Here is an 18922-nt window from a genome sequence, read left to right on the forward strand (position 1 = left end):
TGGGCTAGACCGTCCCTGAAAATATCCCTGAAATCTCAGGAAATATCTCTCCTAGACATAAAGAATTGTCTTCAAACCAATCTTATGGAGGGATTTTATCAATTAAAGTTCCTTCTTCCCACATGGCATAGTTTATATCAAATTGACAAGAAGTTAATCTGTACAGATATTAGTAATCTTAAATAATAACAGTGAGAAATTTCCAAAATATTCATCAATTCATTCAAAAGTGATAGATTTATAGCAGGTCAAATAGTGTAGCTATGAAAATTATATTTTCTTAAAATATCTATAATATCTTTTCACATTCCTGAAGTTATCTTTGACTTTCTGCCTTACTCCAAAGCAACTCTGTTCAATCTGCTTCTGCAACACAGCTTTCTGAAGCTCTGTGAATCCTCAAGACTGTTCAAAAGGAAAGCAATGGCCTTGAACTATCATGAAAATGTTTTTAACTTCAGAGATTCCCTTGACTAGGCCTAAAGTCTTCCAGGAGTCCTACAAGTATGTGGGTCTATATTAGGTCTCTCTACTGTGTGTTTCAGCAGAACTAGAACATTCAGAGAGCCAATTCTGTGACAAAATCATTACAAACACAAATATAAAACTGGCTCTTCAGCCTTTCCTGGTGATCATGGGATTGTAGGTATTAGCAGAGCAAAAGAACCTGCTTTCTTCTGCATTGAGCAGAAATTGTACTGGCCAACAGTAGAATCCTCTACAATAATCACATAATCAAGACTGGCTCATGGCTTCAGTTTATTACAGTGATTACAATAAGCTAAGAATGTGGCTGAGGACAGTTCTCGTTCCTAAAGAACTGTGGAAATAAAATGGTCATCCACATGTTGCAAGACTGTGAGGATGCTCCCTCCAGGAGGCAAAGCCTTTTCAAAGTCTCACTCAGACTTAGGAGCCTCAGAACACTTCTTTCCTATTGAGTCTGAGTGTACAATATTTTTCGTCACATACTTTCCCACCATGTGTGCAATAGTTGTACATTTTCTCTACTAACAGTTTTTTCTCTCCTAATCCTTCTATTTTCGAAGGCCTTTCAGTCAAGTTCCATCAATTAAATTTACTGACTTACCCATCTCTCCATACACCTGCATGTGAATTTACATTGTGAAATACAAATACACACACACACACACACACACACACACACACGAAGTGTGATACAGTTTGTTGTAAACCCAAACTTTGAATATGCTAACCGAATGTGGTAAAGACTTCAAATGACAAAAAAAAAAGAAGAAGAAGAAGAAGAAGAAGAAGAAGAAGAAGAAGAAGAAGAAGAAGAAGAAGAAGAAGAAGAAGAAGAAGAAGAAGAAGAAGAAGAAGAAAAACTACTTGCGCATTGCTTGGAGGGCAAAAGCACCGTGACATCATCTCAACACTCCATGGGCCACTAACAGCATCAATAATCTATTCCTTCTCTTTCTCAACATATAAGCTGTGAGGAGGTAAAGACCGTGATAATCCTAAGTGAACGTATATGAACCACCTAGGAAAGACAGCAGGAATAACAATGACCAGAGCACTCAGATGAAGAGGGTGATAGTAGATAAAAGTCTTGGTCTTGGTGATGTCAAGGAATGGAGTTTAACTCTTGTATAATACAGTCAGTTAGAGCTTTCTGAATCAGCCCAAGACTGTAGCTAAGCAACACGGTTTTCCCTGTGCTCCGAAGGGGACTGCGGAACATCAGTAGCCCGGTTCCTCACTGGGAGCTTTGACAAGTTTCCACTGTGTTTTATGTAACTGTAGGGAAGGGAGTGCCACACCAGATCTGATTTGCTGTCATAATGGGATTTTTTTTTCCCACATGAGCTAATGATGCAGTTATATTTAACCCCCAGAAGTTACCCTCAGGCACTTGCTGCATACTCTGATTGCTTCTCATATCTCGATTTAGACAACTAGCAATTTTTCTGCTACAGAATATGACAAAGCCAGGGTTTAATAGGTAGGTTTACCCCTCCCAATTGACTCCACTGTAAATTTAGTTGCATATTCCAAATCCGTTCACTAACTTTAAATTCCTCCGCTGCCTCCTCACCAGATTGAAAAGATTAAGGGAGTCTGGCACTCTGAGTCCATGTCCGTTGGCCTGTGATTTAATACTCTCCCCCAGCCTACACTTGCTTATCTGCACCAACAGTAGATTTTTGTCCATTAAACTCAGCCTTGTCAGGATTTCTAAGCCTCAGGGATGCCTTAGCATTTTAGTGTTTTATTTTCAACAGTGGAGTCCAACATTTGCTTATATATTTTCATAAATATTCATCTTGGGGGCTCGAGACCCCATATGTACAACAATGCCAAGCAACCAGAGCTTCCAGGGACTAAGCCACTACCTAAAGACTATCCATGGACTGACCCTGGACTCTGACCTCATAGGTAGCAATGAATATCCTAGTAAGAGCACCAGTGGAAGGGGAAGCCCTTGGTCCTGCTAAGACTGAACCCCCAGTGAACATGATTGTTGGGGGGAGGGCGTAATGGGGAGGATGGGGAGGGGAACATCCATATAAAAGGGGAGGGGAGGGTTAGGGGGATGTTGGCCCGAAACCAGGAAGGGAATAACAATCGAAATGTAACTAAGAAATACTCAGGTTAATAAAGAAAAAAATATCCACCTTGGCATCCCTGCTCATAATAAGCTGAGCCTCTAGTATTCACTTGCATTCTATTCCTGCATCCTAATTTGTATTCTAAATCTCTGCCCAGAATGAGCCCCTCCCCTTAATACCAGTCTCTCAGGTAATGCCCAGACAATTACACAAAGCTTTCACCAACCCCTTGGGTCCTGTTTCAAACCGGACATTTTCACAGTCATACACTGAAAACCAAGAGTAGCACATCCAGAAAAAAAACTCCCACTGCCCGTCAATTTAGAGGCTCATAGTTGATAATAAGGAACTATGAGTACTTTACCCTAAATGAGATGTTTTTATCAGCCTCACAACTGCCACCAAGTCTCAGAGAATATTACATAAGAGGCAGAAAAAATATAGGAGCTGAAGGATGAAAAGAAGTGCTGTAAAATGCTGTCTTCATGGCAACATGGCTGTTGTGCTAGTAGTTTTGGTTCTGCGCACAAGACCAAGCCAATCAAGTGTCCAGCAAATATGGGAGATGTGCTCTCCAGGCTGCGTTTCTTACCGGGAGCTGTTGGCAACCAATAGTCATTGAGGGAGGGAAAAGCATTTGTCTTTCCTATTACCCTGGTGTTGCCACTGCTAAGATTACCATGCTCTATTGGATGGCCCCATACCCGTGCACATATGGGCAACACTAATTGGACTCAGTAGGTTATCAGAAAGGATGAGAGGGAAGATGAGGAAAAGGAGGAAGGATGTATCTTTAATTTTTATAAAATTTCTTTTGAATGATGGTTCTTAAACACTTTAGCCTTCCTTGTAACCCACCACCCACCAGAGGTAGTAGGAAAGAAAGGATATGGGGGAAGTGGACCTGTTTAGAAAAGGTTCTTCGGAGCAATTCCCATCCGTGTTATATGGAAATTGGCAGTTCAGTCCACAGGTCAGCAGCCACAGCTCGATCCACTCATAAACACTTCACAGACACACCTAGCAGTTCAGTTTAGTAGAGTCAGCATAGCAAACGCAAATCAGCAGCAGTAGCACTACCTAGCACTACCTGAGACAATAAGGTCTCAGACTCAGCATGAGTCAGCAGGAGGGACCAGCAAAGTGATGATAAGCAAGAACTCAGAGACCCGCAAGCCTTGAGCAGCGAGCTCTGTAAGCTAGCCTAGCTTAGCCTCCATCACTGTTCAGTGAGTCCTATTTATGTCCTCCACGAGCCTTTCCTCAGCATGTGATTCCAAACAGCCTGAGTCCTCGGAGTCCCCACAAATGAAGTTCAACTATGCAACATAAGATGGACCGATCCACGTGTGTTGTTTGTGAAGAATCCTTCATCACGTGTCCTTTCATGTGCTTGCTTTAGCAGAACATTCTCTCTCCTGTGTCTGCTTCAGTGAGATTTTCACGCAACAGTACTGCCCATGACTACAGGACAGGGTCTGGGATAGACCCCCCAGCACTGGTGTATATGTCCCTTTACAAGTACCACTCACGAATAAGGTTTGGTGACGTTCTCATTTTTGTAACATTCTAGACATTCCAGAAAACAAAACTAATCGTAAGTCCTAAAGTAATTGCTAGTAATAAGTTTAAGTTTTCTTTTAAAATAGTTCTCGAGTTTATAGATAATTTTAGCGTTTACTAAAGATGAAAGCAATTTCCATGCTAACGAGATAGGTGCTTTTACATAAAGAATTAAATATTACTAGATTTTTGATACTGTATCTTCAAAGTTATTCAAAATTGAAAATATTTTGATTTTATGATTATCAATACTGAGAACATCTCTGAATAAATATGTAGCACAAAATGGCAGAAGTATGTTTAGGGCCATAAAACTAAGAACGTCTGTCCTAATCCCAAGCAAAAAATCATTTCATTATTTTTATAAAATTCCAATCAGCAACTCAACAGTTTTTAAAAACATTCTAATACAATATAAATCAGGGATATAGATAGATAGATAGATAGATAGATAGATGATAGATGGATGGATGCATAGATAGATAGATAGATAGATAGATAGATAGATAGATAGATAGATAGATAGATAGATAGATAGATAGATAGATGAATAGATGGATGGATAGATAGATAGATAGATAGATAGATGAATAGATGGATGGATAGATAGATAGATAGATAGATAGATAGATAGATAGATAGATAGATAGATAGATGGATGATAGATAGATGATAGATAAATAGAAAGATGATAGATAGATAGATAGATAGATAGATAGATAGATAGATAGATAGATAGATACATAGATACATAGATACATAGATACATAGATACATAGATAGAATGATAGGATAGAATGATAGATAGATAGATAGATAGATAGATAGATAGATAGATAGATGATAGATAAATAGAAAGATGATAGATAGATAGATAGATGATAGATAGATAGATAGATAGATAGATAGATAGATAGATAGATAGATAGAATGATAGGATAGAATAATAGATATGATAATGAGAAAATAGTAAAAGAATGTTTTCCATAATTATAACTTAGGTTTCTATAACAACATAAATTCTGAGGTTGGAGAAGGGGCTCAGCAGTTAAGAGGACTTTTGGAGAGGATATTGGTGGTCTGACCTGTATGTACTCAGAAACAAGGATTCAGGGCAGCCATGAATGCAACAAGGAGAACCCTGTCTGAAACATCCAGGATTCATGCCATGTTGGATTTCGTGTCTTTTGGTCTTTACATGTTCAGAAACTTACTGTTGCCATATTTTGCACATATAAGAAAATAGCCTATAGTAAGACAGTAGGAGTTGGCTTATACGAATCACCCTACATAAATTTCCAAACTTACCAGGTTTCACAACTCAGGATAAAAAGGGGTTGGCAGGCTGGCATCTTACCAAGCCCCTACCCACCTGCTAAACACATTTCAGAAAGACTTCCTCGTACCATGACTGTTCCCAATAGCCTCTGAGTCCTCACGAATTCTTAAGTCATACTGGAGAGCATGTTTCTGTTAGGACTGTATGCCAATGAGTAAAGAATGAAATTCATTTCAAGATTCATCCATCCATCCATCCACCCATCCATCCATCCATCCATCCATCCATCTATCCATTCATCTATGTATCTATACCCCTGACTTATATATAATATGGTATTATTATATTGTAACACATCACAATTTATTTGGCCAATTCTGTATTGTGCATTTGTTTCCAAATTTTTAGTGCCCCCACCATAATTAATTTTCGTTGACAAACACAAGAAATAGAGAAACCAGTTTTAACCGAGAAGTGTGTACTTTTAATTACAGTAGTTTTACCCTCTTACCCGAAAGTTCAATCACAGCTGCATTTCCACCAATTCTGAATGGAAGTGGAACTTGTCACACAGCATCCTGATTTGCTTCTTTGGTTTAGTGAGGTGAGGTCTTACTATGTCCCAGATAGATCTTGAATTCACAATCCTTCCGCCTCGGCTTCTGTTTGCCGATCTAATAGGCAAAACACTTTCACGTTTCCGACCTGTGTGGTTTGTTTTCATGATGGAGGTTACTTACTTCCGTGTGTCCGTGTTCTTACTTGGATCTTAGTTGCTCAGCACTTCGCCCATTGCATTTTCGAGTTTCCCGAATCTCCCAAGACTGAAGTGATTTACTTATTTAAGTTATGATTACCTTTGTTACTCCATGGTACTTTGGGGCTTAGGAACACACTAGAAACACATACCTGTAATGCTAGCACTTAGATGCTGAGGTGGGGGTGGTTACTTTTGCAACCCTGAGCCTAGCCTGAGTACGAGGCTAGCCAAAACCTCATAGTGAGTCTCTATCACACACACACACGCACACACACACACACACACACACGCACACATATGCACACACGCACACATGCACACACACACACATGCACACACACACACACATGCACACACACATGCACACACACCTTTGGTAAGATGCATTTGAGTTCATCTATCCCAGAAATACCCCTTGGAAAATCAAATGTACACATTGTTAATTATTAAATTACCAGTGAAACTGTGTTTAGCAAACCTCAAACACAGAAGGCCAGTAAAGCTAATTAAATCTGAGGAAACTAAAGTCAAAGGGGCTCGAGTGGGACAGTAGTAGTAGTAGTACTCTGCCATTTCGCTAAGACAGGACCTACAACTTGGAACGGTACATAAGAAACGGTATGTAGTGTTCTTGTGAGGTCGATGTCTAGACAAACGCAAAGCCTCTACTAATTTTTGCAAAAAAAAAAAAAAAGATTATGTAAGAAATCCAAACAGGTTAATGATTCACAACTCTGAAAACAAATTAGTGAAATCTACTCAGCTGGGCTTGGGCCTCATTCAATTCCTCCATAAGACAATATCTGTCTTACCCAACCACAAGATATTTAACCTAATGGAAAGAGAACTTAATAGTGACTGAAAATACTCTCTAAATAGCTGAGAAAGGAGTTTCCATTTTTAATTTGGAAGTTCCCGTGGAAAAGAGCAAAAGCAATGTGTGAAGATGAACGGAAGTCGTCAACAGAGGGCTCTCTTCAGATTTCTTCTTTAGCCCCTAGCTCCCTGTGACGTACCTCAGAGGACCCTATTGCTGTTCTTTCTTCTGATAAGGAGGCCTTACTTCCCTTTAAATGGACACTTTGGGCTGACAAGAAATGAAAAGAAAAGCTGTGGCACAGCGTGAGCGGTGTTTACACCTATAGACTGTGGCCAGTTCACCGCTTTCCAATTGCTAGATTTTTTTCCATTTCTATCATGAAATGATAGCATGTTGAAAACAGAGCATGATGGTCTCTCTTTCTCCGAGACGAGGTCTTGCCCTAAACTCACGATCCTCTTGCCTTGGCACTCCTGATGGACAGGATTCTGGCGCAAGCTGCCCCGCTTGACTCTGGCCTCACTCCTTTTCCACTGAGCTAACACGGTAGCTCATGAGATTTCAGAAGCTGATACTCAGTTCGAGCTTGTCATTAATGTCCATCAGTGAATCTGAAGGCAGTGTTACTGATTCAACCGCTCACAGAGACTCAGAGATTTGAAAGCCTTCAAAACGTGTGTCCCCTGCGCACTAGAATTAGCTCTCCACCTCCGTGCCCAATATGGTAGCCACTTAATGACAAGCAGCTATAAAATGCTTGAATCAAGTTATGGAGGCCATTTACCTGAAATTTTTGCTTTATTTAAATTTAGTTACTATAAATTAAAACTATGAGTTACATATGTCACAGTTCTAGAATAATACTTCTAAAAATTCCAGTGAAAGTAAGTGTCATGCACACAAGGACTGATAAACAGCTGCTTCCAAATTTTTCACTAAATCAAAACTATGTTGAAGATCTCTGGAATAGCTGGAAAACCCCACTCTGCTCGAGGTAATAATTTCAAGAAGGGTCAAATAAGGCTGTCTTTAATTCTTTGCTTAAATTCTTCTCATACTCTTTATATATATATATATATATATATATATATATATATATATATTCTTAAATAATACACATTCTTACATTTTTAAGGCATATTTCCTAATAGAATGGTGTGAAGTTACAGACAGACTCATACACAAGATATTCTATTGACACAGAGAGACATGGGGGATGCTATCTGTGACACAGTGTGTGTGTGTATGTGTGTGTGTGTGTGTGTGTTACATATATGGATATATGCAATCTCCCCAGACCCCAAAGTTACATTTTTTATTTTAATTTTAATTTTTAAATTGTACATGTGTATGACTTATAAGCGTATAAGCACACGTGAGTGCAGGTGCCCACTGAATCCAGGAGAGGGCACCAAATCCCCAGTAGGTGGACTTACAGGCAGCTCTAAGCCCCTCCATATGGGGGCTAGGAACCAAACTCCCGTCCTCTGTAACAGCAATATGCATTCTAACTGCTAAGACATCTTTCCATCTCCCAAAGTGACATTTTAACAATCTTGAAAACATATCTCCAAGTGAGAATAACTGAAAATGTCTATTTCAAAATGTTTCCAGTGTTATGTGAATTTTGTTGCCAAAATCTACAAATGTTCAGAGCCCTGCAATGTAAACTTATAGATAAAAGTTCCCAATCAATCCCACAAGAACAGAATAGGCTGATTTAAATTGTATATATATATATATGTATATATATATGTATATATATACATATGACATATAACATATATCTGATCTATATTTAATATAAATATATAATATATTGTGTATATATTTTGTATATAAAGGATTATATATATATATATATATATATATAATCTTTAAAATACTAAAATGCCCAGGTGTCAGATTAGCTTATAGAGACTAATACTAGATAAGATAAAAAAATTTGCTGGCTGATTTTTTTTTTGCCTAACCCTTTGAAAAACTCATAAATAAAACTGAAAAATAGGCAACACGATTTAGCAGAAAGAGTCAGCAGTTGCCTCCATCCCTTTGGATTAATATATCCTTGCAAAGTGTATTCATCACTGTGACAGATGCTCAAACCAGGTACAAAACCAGCTGACCCTAGAGATCTTTGGGTCAGTGCATTCCCAAGGAATAAAGTATTTTAATAATGTTGTCAAAGAATTGGTTGCAACATTCTCAAAGAAAAAATTTACAAAAAATTAAATTAAAAAAATTTACAAAAGCACAAGTAAACTGCAATACTGTCATTAAAGATATCATTACTTTTACAAATTAATTACAATTTCATCAAAGCATTCTATCTTTATGCCAACTGATTATGTTTCCTGGTTTATAAAAAGATATATAAATACTATAAAAATATTATATACTCCATATATTAAAAATTTAGGAAGCATCTAAAGTCCATTCATGCCCTATAACCAAGCAGCTTAAAGTGATGGTCTTAGCGTTTTCTTTTTCCATTTTTCTTTATTACTACAGTAGAAATACATAAAAGAAGACTTTGAGAATGGAAATCAGTTCATTTCATATTTCTAATTAACTGTACAACTGAATTTTTGGTGTGCTTGAAACAGCGGTGGGAAAGTCAGCTAAAAATTAAATCGATACTGAAAATATGGTCAAGTCTGTTGTGCAGGAATTGGGATCAGTTAAGAAGAACCACCGTGCACCCCATCCGCAGAGGTGGTCTCAGATCCTGATTGCTATGTTCCTGAAGTGAGGCCTCCTAGACCTGACTACCCGAGCTCAGCAGTGTTTCCGAACCGTCTGTCATTGTCCCATATCGGTCTGCCATTTCCAACATCAACCCTGCTCTACAAATATCTTGTTCCAGGAGCTGAAAAGTCAACACTCCCAAAAATTACAAAGTTTGTCCTGCTTAAGACTTGGATATGAATAAGTCCCTCTGCTATTAACAGGAGGAGAATAATAAACATTAGCAAAATATAGAAGAACATACTCCAAGCTGTGGTTGGTGTCTTAGTTTCTAATGACACATATTCATAAAGATAAAGCCTGCATTGTAAAAATGTGACCCCCGTTAAGTGTTTTCCAGTAGATGCCAGGTTATAGTGACCCTGGAGATAGAATCACAAGATCAGGACAAAAGAACACCAGAGCAGATGAAAAATCCTCCAAGCAAATTTTTTCTGTTTTCCCAAAAAGTGAACTCTTCAAGAAGAGCTAGGTTCTATGGTCCTTTTTGTTTCTACTTAGTTGATTTCAGCTCTGAGTTTGATTATTTCCTGCCTTCTACTCCTCCTGGGTGTATTTGCTTCTTTTTGTTCTAGAGCTTTTAGGTGTGCTGGCAAGCTGCTGACATATGCTCTTTCCTGTTTCTTTCTGCAGGCACTCAGCGCTATGAGTTTTCCTCTTAGCACAGCTTTCATTGTGTCCCATAAGTTTGGGTATGTTGTACCTGCATTTTCATTAAATTCTAAAAAGTCTTTAATTTCTTTCTTTATTTCTTCCTTGACCAGGTTATCATTGAGTAGAGCATTGTTCAATTTCCACGTATATGTGGGCATTCTTCCCTTATTGTTATTGAAGACTAGTTTTAGGCCATGGTGGTCTGATAGCACGCATGGGATTATTTCTATCTTTCTGTACCTGTTGAGGCCCGTTTTTTGACCAATTATATGGTCAATTTTGGAGAAAGTACCATGAGGTGGTGAGAAGAAGGTATATCCTTTTGCTTTAGGGTAAAATGTTCTATAAATATCTGTTACCTCCATTTGGTTCGTGACTTCTCTTAGTCTGTCTATGTCTCTGTTTAATTTCTGTTTCCATGATCTGTCCATTATGAGAGTGGGGTGTTGAAGTCTCCTACTATTATTGTGTGAGGTGCAATGTGTGTTTTGAGCTTTAGTAAGGTTTCTTTTACGTATGTAGTTGCCCTTGTATTTGGGGCATAGATATTTAGGATTGAGAGTTCATCTTGGTGGATTTTTCCTTTGACGAATATGAAGTGTCCTTCCTTATCTTTTTTTGATGAATTTTAGTTGAAAATTGATTTTATTTGATATTAGAATGGCTACTCCAGCTTGCTTCTTCTGACTGTTTGCTTGGAAAGTTGTTTTCCAGCCTTTCACTCTGAGGTAGTGTCTGTCTTTGTCTCTGAGGTGTGTTTCCTGTAGGCAGCAGAATGCAGGGTCCTCATTGCGTATCCAGTTTGTTAATCTATGTCTTTTTATTGGGGAGTTGAGGCCATTGATGTTGAGAGATATTAAGGAATAGTGATTATTGCTTCCTGTTATATTCATATTTAGATGTGAGGTTGTGTTTGTGTGCTTTTCTTCTCTTTGTTTTGTTGCCAAGACGATTAGTTTCTTGCCTCTTCTAGGGTATAGCTTGCCTCCTTATGTTGGGCTTTACCATTTACTATCCTTTGTAGTGCTGGATTTGTAGAGAGATATTGTGTAAATTTGGTTTTGTCATGGAATATCTTGGTTTCTCCATCTATGTTAATTGAGAGTTTTGCAGGATACAGTAACCTGGGCCATTTGTGTTCTCTTAGGGTCTGTATGACATCTGTCCATCTTCTCTCCAATTCACAGCAGCGGAGAAGGAACTGACAGGGCTTCCTGACACCTAGACATCAGGTGTGATATACGCCCACTGAGGCTTGGAGAAGAGACCAACACTACCCACCGGGAGGAGCTCAGAGAAGTGGACTAGCTCTGTGAAAAATAGCCCTTGTGTGAGATACACCACCCCACCAAGAACATCCTGAGGCTGACCCAGAACCAGAAGCCCTTACTTTCTTTTTTCTTAATTTCCTATTTATTCTCTCATATATTGTATCCCCAAGGCATTATCCCCTCCCTCCTCCCTTCCCAACCCCTTCCCCATGTTATCCCCCTCCACCTCTCCTCCATTTCCCTTCAGAAAAGGGCAGACCTCCCATGGCTATCAACCAAACATGGCGTATCAAGTTGCAGTTAAGGCTAGGCACCTCCTCTCTTACTAAGGCTAAACAAGGCAACCCAGTAGGAGGACCATTGTGTGAAAGCAGGCAGAGTCAGAGACAGTCCCCGCTCCCACTGTAAGGATTCCCACAAGAAGACCAAACTATACAACTGTAACAGATGCAGAGGGCCTAAGTCAGTGCCATGCAGGCTCCCTGGCTGTTGGTTCAGTCTCTGTGAGCCCCTAGAAGCCCTGGTTAGTTGATTCTGTAGGCTATTCTGTGGTATTTACTGTGGTGTCCTTGACCCTTCTGGCTCCTATAATCCTGCCTTGCACAAGATTCCCCCAAGCTCTTCCTAATGTGTGGTTGTGGGCCTCTGCATCTGTTTCCCTCAGTTACTGGACTCTCAGGAATCATTCCATTGACTCTTTTTTTTCCAGTTGTGTTTGGTTCTATCCTAGGTCTCTGGGTTACCTAGCCACTGAGTCCTGGCCCTCCATGCAGGGTCAGGGGTAGGCTCCTTCTTCTGGCATGGGTCTCAAGCTAGACCAGTCATTAGCAAAACCCCTTACTTTCAACATGAGTACTTGGAAAAGCCACAGAACTGGGAGAGCCAAGTTCTAAGGCAAAATATACATTGTGAGGTTTTTTTCCTCAAAAAAAGAGTTTCCAAGCTTGAGTGTTTTGCCTGTATGTGTGTATGTGTACCAGATGTGTGTCCGAAACTGTCAGACTAGAATAGGGCCCGAGATCTCCTGGTACTTGCTGGAAACTGAACCCCGGGGCTCTGCTTTGCAGCCAGTGTTATAACCACTGAGTCCTCTATCCAGCCCCACCCTTCAGCCTCTTGGTATTAAGTTTGGGCATTGAACTTCTTGCCCAAACTATTGTCAAATGAGTCACTGAATTGCCAATGGCCCTAAAGAATATGCTTTCCAAAAAGTTTCGTGATGAATTGAGTAAATACAATGCTCTCACATATAACCCTAAAAGCCACATATTTCAACCTAATCTTCCTTCATTGGGATATAAAACACTGCTGTTCCTTGAAGAAATAACTTATTTGGAAACTCTAAAAATACACAAGACTCAGAAAATTAATATCGCAGGTACAATGAAAACAAATCAGTCTTCTAAACGCAGCTCTTGGTAATACAACCATCCAGTTAAAAGAACGAATGCTAAACAGAAACAACAACAAAAAAAAAATGGCACAAAGCTTATTACGAGCTAAAAAGGGCCTATCTTCCTGTTTCTAAATAGACCATTCGTTGAACTCAGCACCCCCACCAAAACAAGACTGCATACAAAATGGTCACTCTTAACCAGTAACCACAGTGGGGTACCCAGCAGGAAAAAATATAACCCATGCTATCTAAGGACTATGCAAAGTGCCCACACATGGTTGCCATGGGGATAATAACTAAGAACAACAACCAATCATCAATTGAAATGTATATGTTTGAAATCGACAGAGTTATCCAAATGGAAATAAAGCCCCCCAGAAATATTCAAAAACGTAGGAGGAACAAATATAGATGGATTTTACCTTTTGGGAATTAACAAAGCAAAAAAAGTCTGAACACACGCATTGTGCAGTCCCAGTCAGAGATGGGGTTGAGGTAAAAGGCTGAGCTACACTGGGTTGGCTGCACATAGGTATACAGATCAGAAGAAATTTAGGAACATGTGTGAGGAACCAAAGAGGTGAAGTGGGATCAGAGATTTAGAGGGACATGGAAAATTATGGAGGTTTTTGAGGGTACTCAGGGAGGAAGATTTAAGGTACACTGTGAAAAACCATGGGAGTAGATAAAGGTATATGTGATCATGGAGCCGGACACTTTGGAAGGTTATTGGGAGTGTGGTGGTCTTGGGGGTATCTGAGTGACATATGATAGCACGGAATTGTTGGGTATGCACATGGTGCACATACAAGATTATAGCCATATATGTACATGTGTATACCATATAAGTGCACCTATAATCATAATGACACAAAGAAGTACTTAATGGAAAACGTCCTGCTGGTTTAAATGTCATTGCTTTGAAGCCATATACAGGTGCACTGCACACAACTGTCGTTCACAATTGGGAAAAGCTCCAGCTCAAGACGTTGGCTGTGACTTTGTAGAAACACCCTGCTATTGAAAACAAACAGAGCCAACTTTCCTCACAAATTTATTGAGTCAACACTGGGGCATCCCAAGAGCTTACGGTCAGAAAACTGGAACCGTGTTCCTTCTCACCGTATCTTTGGACCTTAGAGATGGAATAGTGAGAACATATTTAGTATGTCACCATTTCTTCTCTGAAACCGCAAAAGGCAAGTGACGAGGGTCATTGCTGCTGTTGTTTTCTGAACAACGACAACAACAAAAATGGGTCTTTACAGAAGGATGATCTTGGTTTCTTATCAACCAGAGTCCCGCCCAACCACGCGAGGATGGGGCGGAAAGAGGAAAGCACACACAACGGTAACCAGTCCCTCTCCAGCCCCCTCCCCCCATATAATTTTCTCCTTGTTTTCCAAACTGCCCTGCCATACCTGCTCTACAGGCTTTTAGCAGATGGCACTGTGTCTGAATGGATCCTACAAATGTGACAATAAGCATCACCACGCATTAAAAGACGCTTAATCTGTTTGTTCCCGCTGGGACTTCGCTCTCATTCCCTGACTGGTTTACATTTCAAGCTCATTTTGGAGAAGAAAATCAGCCTTTAATTAAAGTCACATTTCAGCCACAACCTTACTTTTAGCCTTGTCTTACGAGTCCCTGAAACAGTTCCTCGGCGAATGTGTTTCCCCTCCCCCCACCTCCCTTCAGTCCATCTGACAGAGCTGAGATCTGCCCTGGTTCTTTTTTTCCTCAGAAGGATGCACAGGCTCGATCGCCCACACAAATAAAACATGTGCGAGAGGCATCCAAGCCTTCACTTCTGGATCTTCCTTGGATCTTATCCTTGTACTCTTACCTCTGAGTTGTTAAGGTGACATTTGTGGGTTCCTGAAAACCAGCCATCACTCGAACATTGGTCAATGTCCACTTTCTGAAGGTTTATATCAACTTTCATCACACCCCTAAAATGAAAAAGATAAAAAGAAAAAAAAATAAGTGGAACCTTTGCGATTTCTAACCATGTTCTGCCCTGGGAATCAGAAGAATGTAAAGAGTGCCTTAAATTATTCACACTACCCATTCAGACTGAACTCAGGTTTGCTCAGTAAAGAAACACAGGAGGACAAACACAGTAAGTACTATTCTGTTTGACTTGCAAAGGGAAGGACTTTGTACATTCCCAGTCTTTGGCCCTTCGTGCCGCACCTGGCATACAACAGGTGCTCAGTAAATAGCTAAACCAGACAAATTGTTGTGGACCTAGCAAAAAACTTGACTGTGAAGTAGCACCCTCCAAAAATATCTTCTCTAAGTGAATCATAGCCAAGCTTCAAGCGTCAGTCTCCTTTCTTTCTACTGCTAATTCTCATACTGTGTTGGGAGGGCAGAGAGGTTGGAGTATCCGGGGATGGGAGGTAACAGAAGAGAAGCTTCTCTTTCGTCTGATCTTCTATGAGAGGCATAGATACATAAAGAATAGATAAGCGGGTATTTACAGTGTGATGTAATGTATAATATAGGAGTTATTAGTAGCTGGGATTAGGATAAAGGACCTGTGCTTGCTTTGACTGGCTAACACAGTAAATTCAAGAGCAGTTGGCAAATGCTGCCAACAGAGCCAGTGTTGTACGAATGTATGGTTCCTGGTGTTGTGGGGAGGCACAAACAATATCCATCTGTGTTCCTGACATACTATACACGACAGATAATAAATGACAGTTACAATAAACTCTACTACATGTGCAGGGTGGCTGTTTTGGTTTTGGTTTGTTCTTTGTTTCATCAACTTGGCTCAAGCCTAGGTCATCTGGGAGGAAGGATCTGAGAAAATGGTTCCATTTTGTAGACTTGGATTGAGCCGTCAGCAAGCCTGTGGAACAGCTTCTTGATTAAAGATTTGATGGGAGAGGGCCCAGCCCAGGGTGGACGATACCACCCATGGGTGGATGGTTCTGGGTTGTCCAAGAAAGCAATGTGAATGAACCATGTGAGACAGCCAATAAGTAGTGTTCCTCCGTGGTCCCTGCTCCAGTGCTGACCTGCAGGTTCTTACCTTGAAAGCCTCAGTGACGGCCTGAGATCTGGGGCATAGGAGCGAAATTAGCTCTTTCCTCCCCAAACTGTTTTTGGTCATGGTGTTTATCACAATAGAAGACAAAACACAGGACAGGAAGCATTACAAAGGAAGAAATATTGCGGTGGAGTGAAACAGGTCAAAGGGATGAGAGGGGGCCAGGATAACATTTATGACTGGGAAAATTATAGCCCTTCATACCTTTCATCACCAGCATCATGAAGTTTCTCACTGGACTATTATTGACTACTGCATTTTAGTAATCTCCCTTGAATGCCTCGTTATGAAGCATAAATTAACCGAAATACCTATTTTATGTGTGTCGCAATTGTTAGAAATAATGAGTTCCGATTTTCTTCAGCTATTTGCAACACCAACGGGAGCTTAGTGCCAAGGCAGGACAAATGCCCCAGCTTGCTTAGCACTACGCCCCCTCACCAGTGATATGATTCTGATCTTTTTCTTTTCTTTTTTAAGACCATTGGCTTCAGAAATAAGTAGCTTACTGGTTAAGAACGTTCTCGCTTAATTTCGAGCTCATATACAGACACCAAAAAGTCACCACAGACTTTCAATCCAACCACAAAACACTTTGGGTTTGCGCAAAACCACCAGAGGTAAATGAGCCGTGTGGCCACCAGACCGGAAGTCAGTGCTGACTCATCTTCATTAGGGTTCCTTGGTGCCTGGAGAGCTACTGAGCCCTGGGGAAGGCGCTGCAGTCTTCCGAAGAGGGAGGTGGAGTTTGGGGGAACTTGGTGAGAGGGAAAAGACTCCTACTGAGGAACAGCAGACAGCTGGAAGTTATGCAGAGACCCAAATGCAGCCGGTCCCTCATTCAGAAGCCAGCTCGCAGCCCCAGCACTCGAGCACTCTGAGTTCCGAGAGCAAGGTCTCAGGGGCGGAAGTGTTATTCTTCCACATGTGGGAAGCTCCACAGGGCGGCCAGGAAAAGTCTAGTGGTGTCCTCCAGAGACTGGAAAACAACAACCACTGCTCCCCTAAGCTCCCCAGGGCTCTGTAGACCAGTTCCTTACTCGATGTCTGAAAAAGTCCTTTCACTCTTGATAGTTTTAATATTCTGTCACTGTGAATATGCTTCCGTGTCAGAGCTACTGCCAAGTGCTGTAAGTTGGCGTCCGCACACTTCTCTTGTAGTTCGATACTTCTATCCTATTGACACTATTACTAACTTGTTTCAGATCTCCATATCCGACCCACATAAGAGCTTTTATTTTAAAGATTTATTTTTTTTATGTTTTATTTTGTTTGTGAGTACACTGGTGCTGTCTTCAGACACACCAGAAGAGGGCACTAGAATTCATTACAGATGGTTGTGAGCCATCATGGGGTTGCTGGTAATTGAACTTGGGACGTCTGGAAGATGGCCCAGTACTCTTTACTGCTGAGCCATCTCTCCAGCCCCTTACCCCCGCGTAACAGCTTTTTAATAATAACTGTTTGGTTCTATCTGGCACTGTTCCAGGTGGAGGTCCCAAGTGTGAAGTTTATAAAGTTCAGAGCTCTCGTTCTGAAGTAAACACTAAGTCGCTACTACACATACATAACAGTTCAACCTTTGTCCTGACAGATTTGTATTGTAACTTTTGATGGATTTACACCACAGACCTGAGGAGTATTACCAGAGTCCATGTCTATCCTCAAGTGGCTATAACAATAGCTTCGTGTTTGAATTTGTTTTCCTGTTGCTGTGACAAGCAGCAAGACCGGAAAACAAGCTAGGGGAAGGAAGGGTTCATCTCATCTCATACTGTACAGTCCGTCATTGAGGGGAGCCAAGGCAGGAACCTGAAGGCACAAACTGAAGCAGAGACAATGGAGGAGCATTGCTTACTGGTTTGCTATCTATGACTTGCTCAGCATGCTTTCTTATATAACCCAGAACCAGCTTCCCGGGAGTGGAACCTTGTGCAATGAACTGAACCAACCCACATCAATCATCAGTCAAGAAAGTGTCCTACACACTTACCTCCAGGCCAGTTAGGTAGAGGCAATGCCTTGATAGAGTTTCCCTCTTCCCATGTAACAATAGTGTGTGTCAAGCTGACCAAAACTAGTCATCACACTTAGCTCTACCCAGTATGATTGTAGACAAGCTTAACACACAGCCTAATACTGTACTGCCTCTTAGCAAGCTTCCAAAAATGACCGAAGATTAGTGAATGAAATATATTATGGTATAAAGAAACCATTGTGACTAAATTGTGTTTCTTCCAGAAATTTTTAAAAGCAGTTGATCAGTAAACTCACTGTTAAGGGTCTACAAGAACCTCACAGGGTACAAACAAGTGCATAAGTGTCCTACAGTAAAGGTTATATAACCCTAAAACTAAGTAAATATGACCCAGACCCTTCCCTTTTCAACACCAATGTTTTCCTTTTCATAGAGTATAAAACACAAGCTTCTTAGCACACATCTTACAGCTGTAGATGAGAAAGCACCTGGAGAAGAAAGAATAACTGGAGATCAAAGAAAGTTCCTAGGTTTACTGTGTTTCTTAGCCCTGTAACCTTGAACTATAAATCTCTTCTCCATTGCTGGGAGTGGAAATAGCAGGAATAGCCCATGGAGTTGTGTATTAATGAAAAAATATGAAGAGGTGTGCTCACATTATGAAAGGAGAAAGGTGAATAGCAACCTGGCCACAAACCCCGTGATCTACAACAGGGATCGACGATGGGGATCTACCACCTTCTGTTGGTGTAATCAGGACACAGTCGTGGGATTAACTAAATACTATCTGATTAGGTTTAAGGTCCGCTCTAT

The 18922-nt window shown here is 40.5% G+C and overlaps 1 protein-coding gene across 1 annotated transcript in view; it reads right to left on the reverse strand.

Annotated features, from left to right (window-relative positions):
* Window positions 1-18922, reverse strand: part of Gpr158 (G protein-coupled receptor 158) — a 367851-nt gene that overhangs the window by 318871 nt on the left and 30058 nt on the right. Inside the window, exon 2 of the mRNA XM_032884492.1 lies at window positions 14917-15022. Coding sequence (XP_032740383.1) covers window positions 14917-15022 — 106 coding nt within the window. The remainder of the gene's footprint in view (window positions 1-14916; window positions 15023-18922) is intronic.

Source organism: Rattus rattus, chromosome 14 (assembly GCF_011064425.1).
Source record: "Rattus rattus isolate New Zealand chromosome 14, Rrattus_CSIRO_v1, whole genome shotgun sequence".
In the NCBI taxonomy this organism is placed as follows: Eukaryota; Metazoa; Chordata; class Mammalia; order Rodentia; family Muridae; genus Rattus; species Rattus rattus.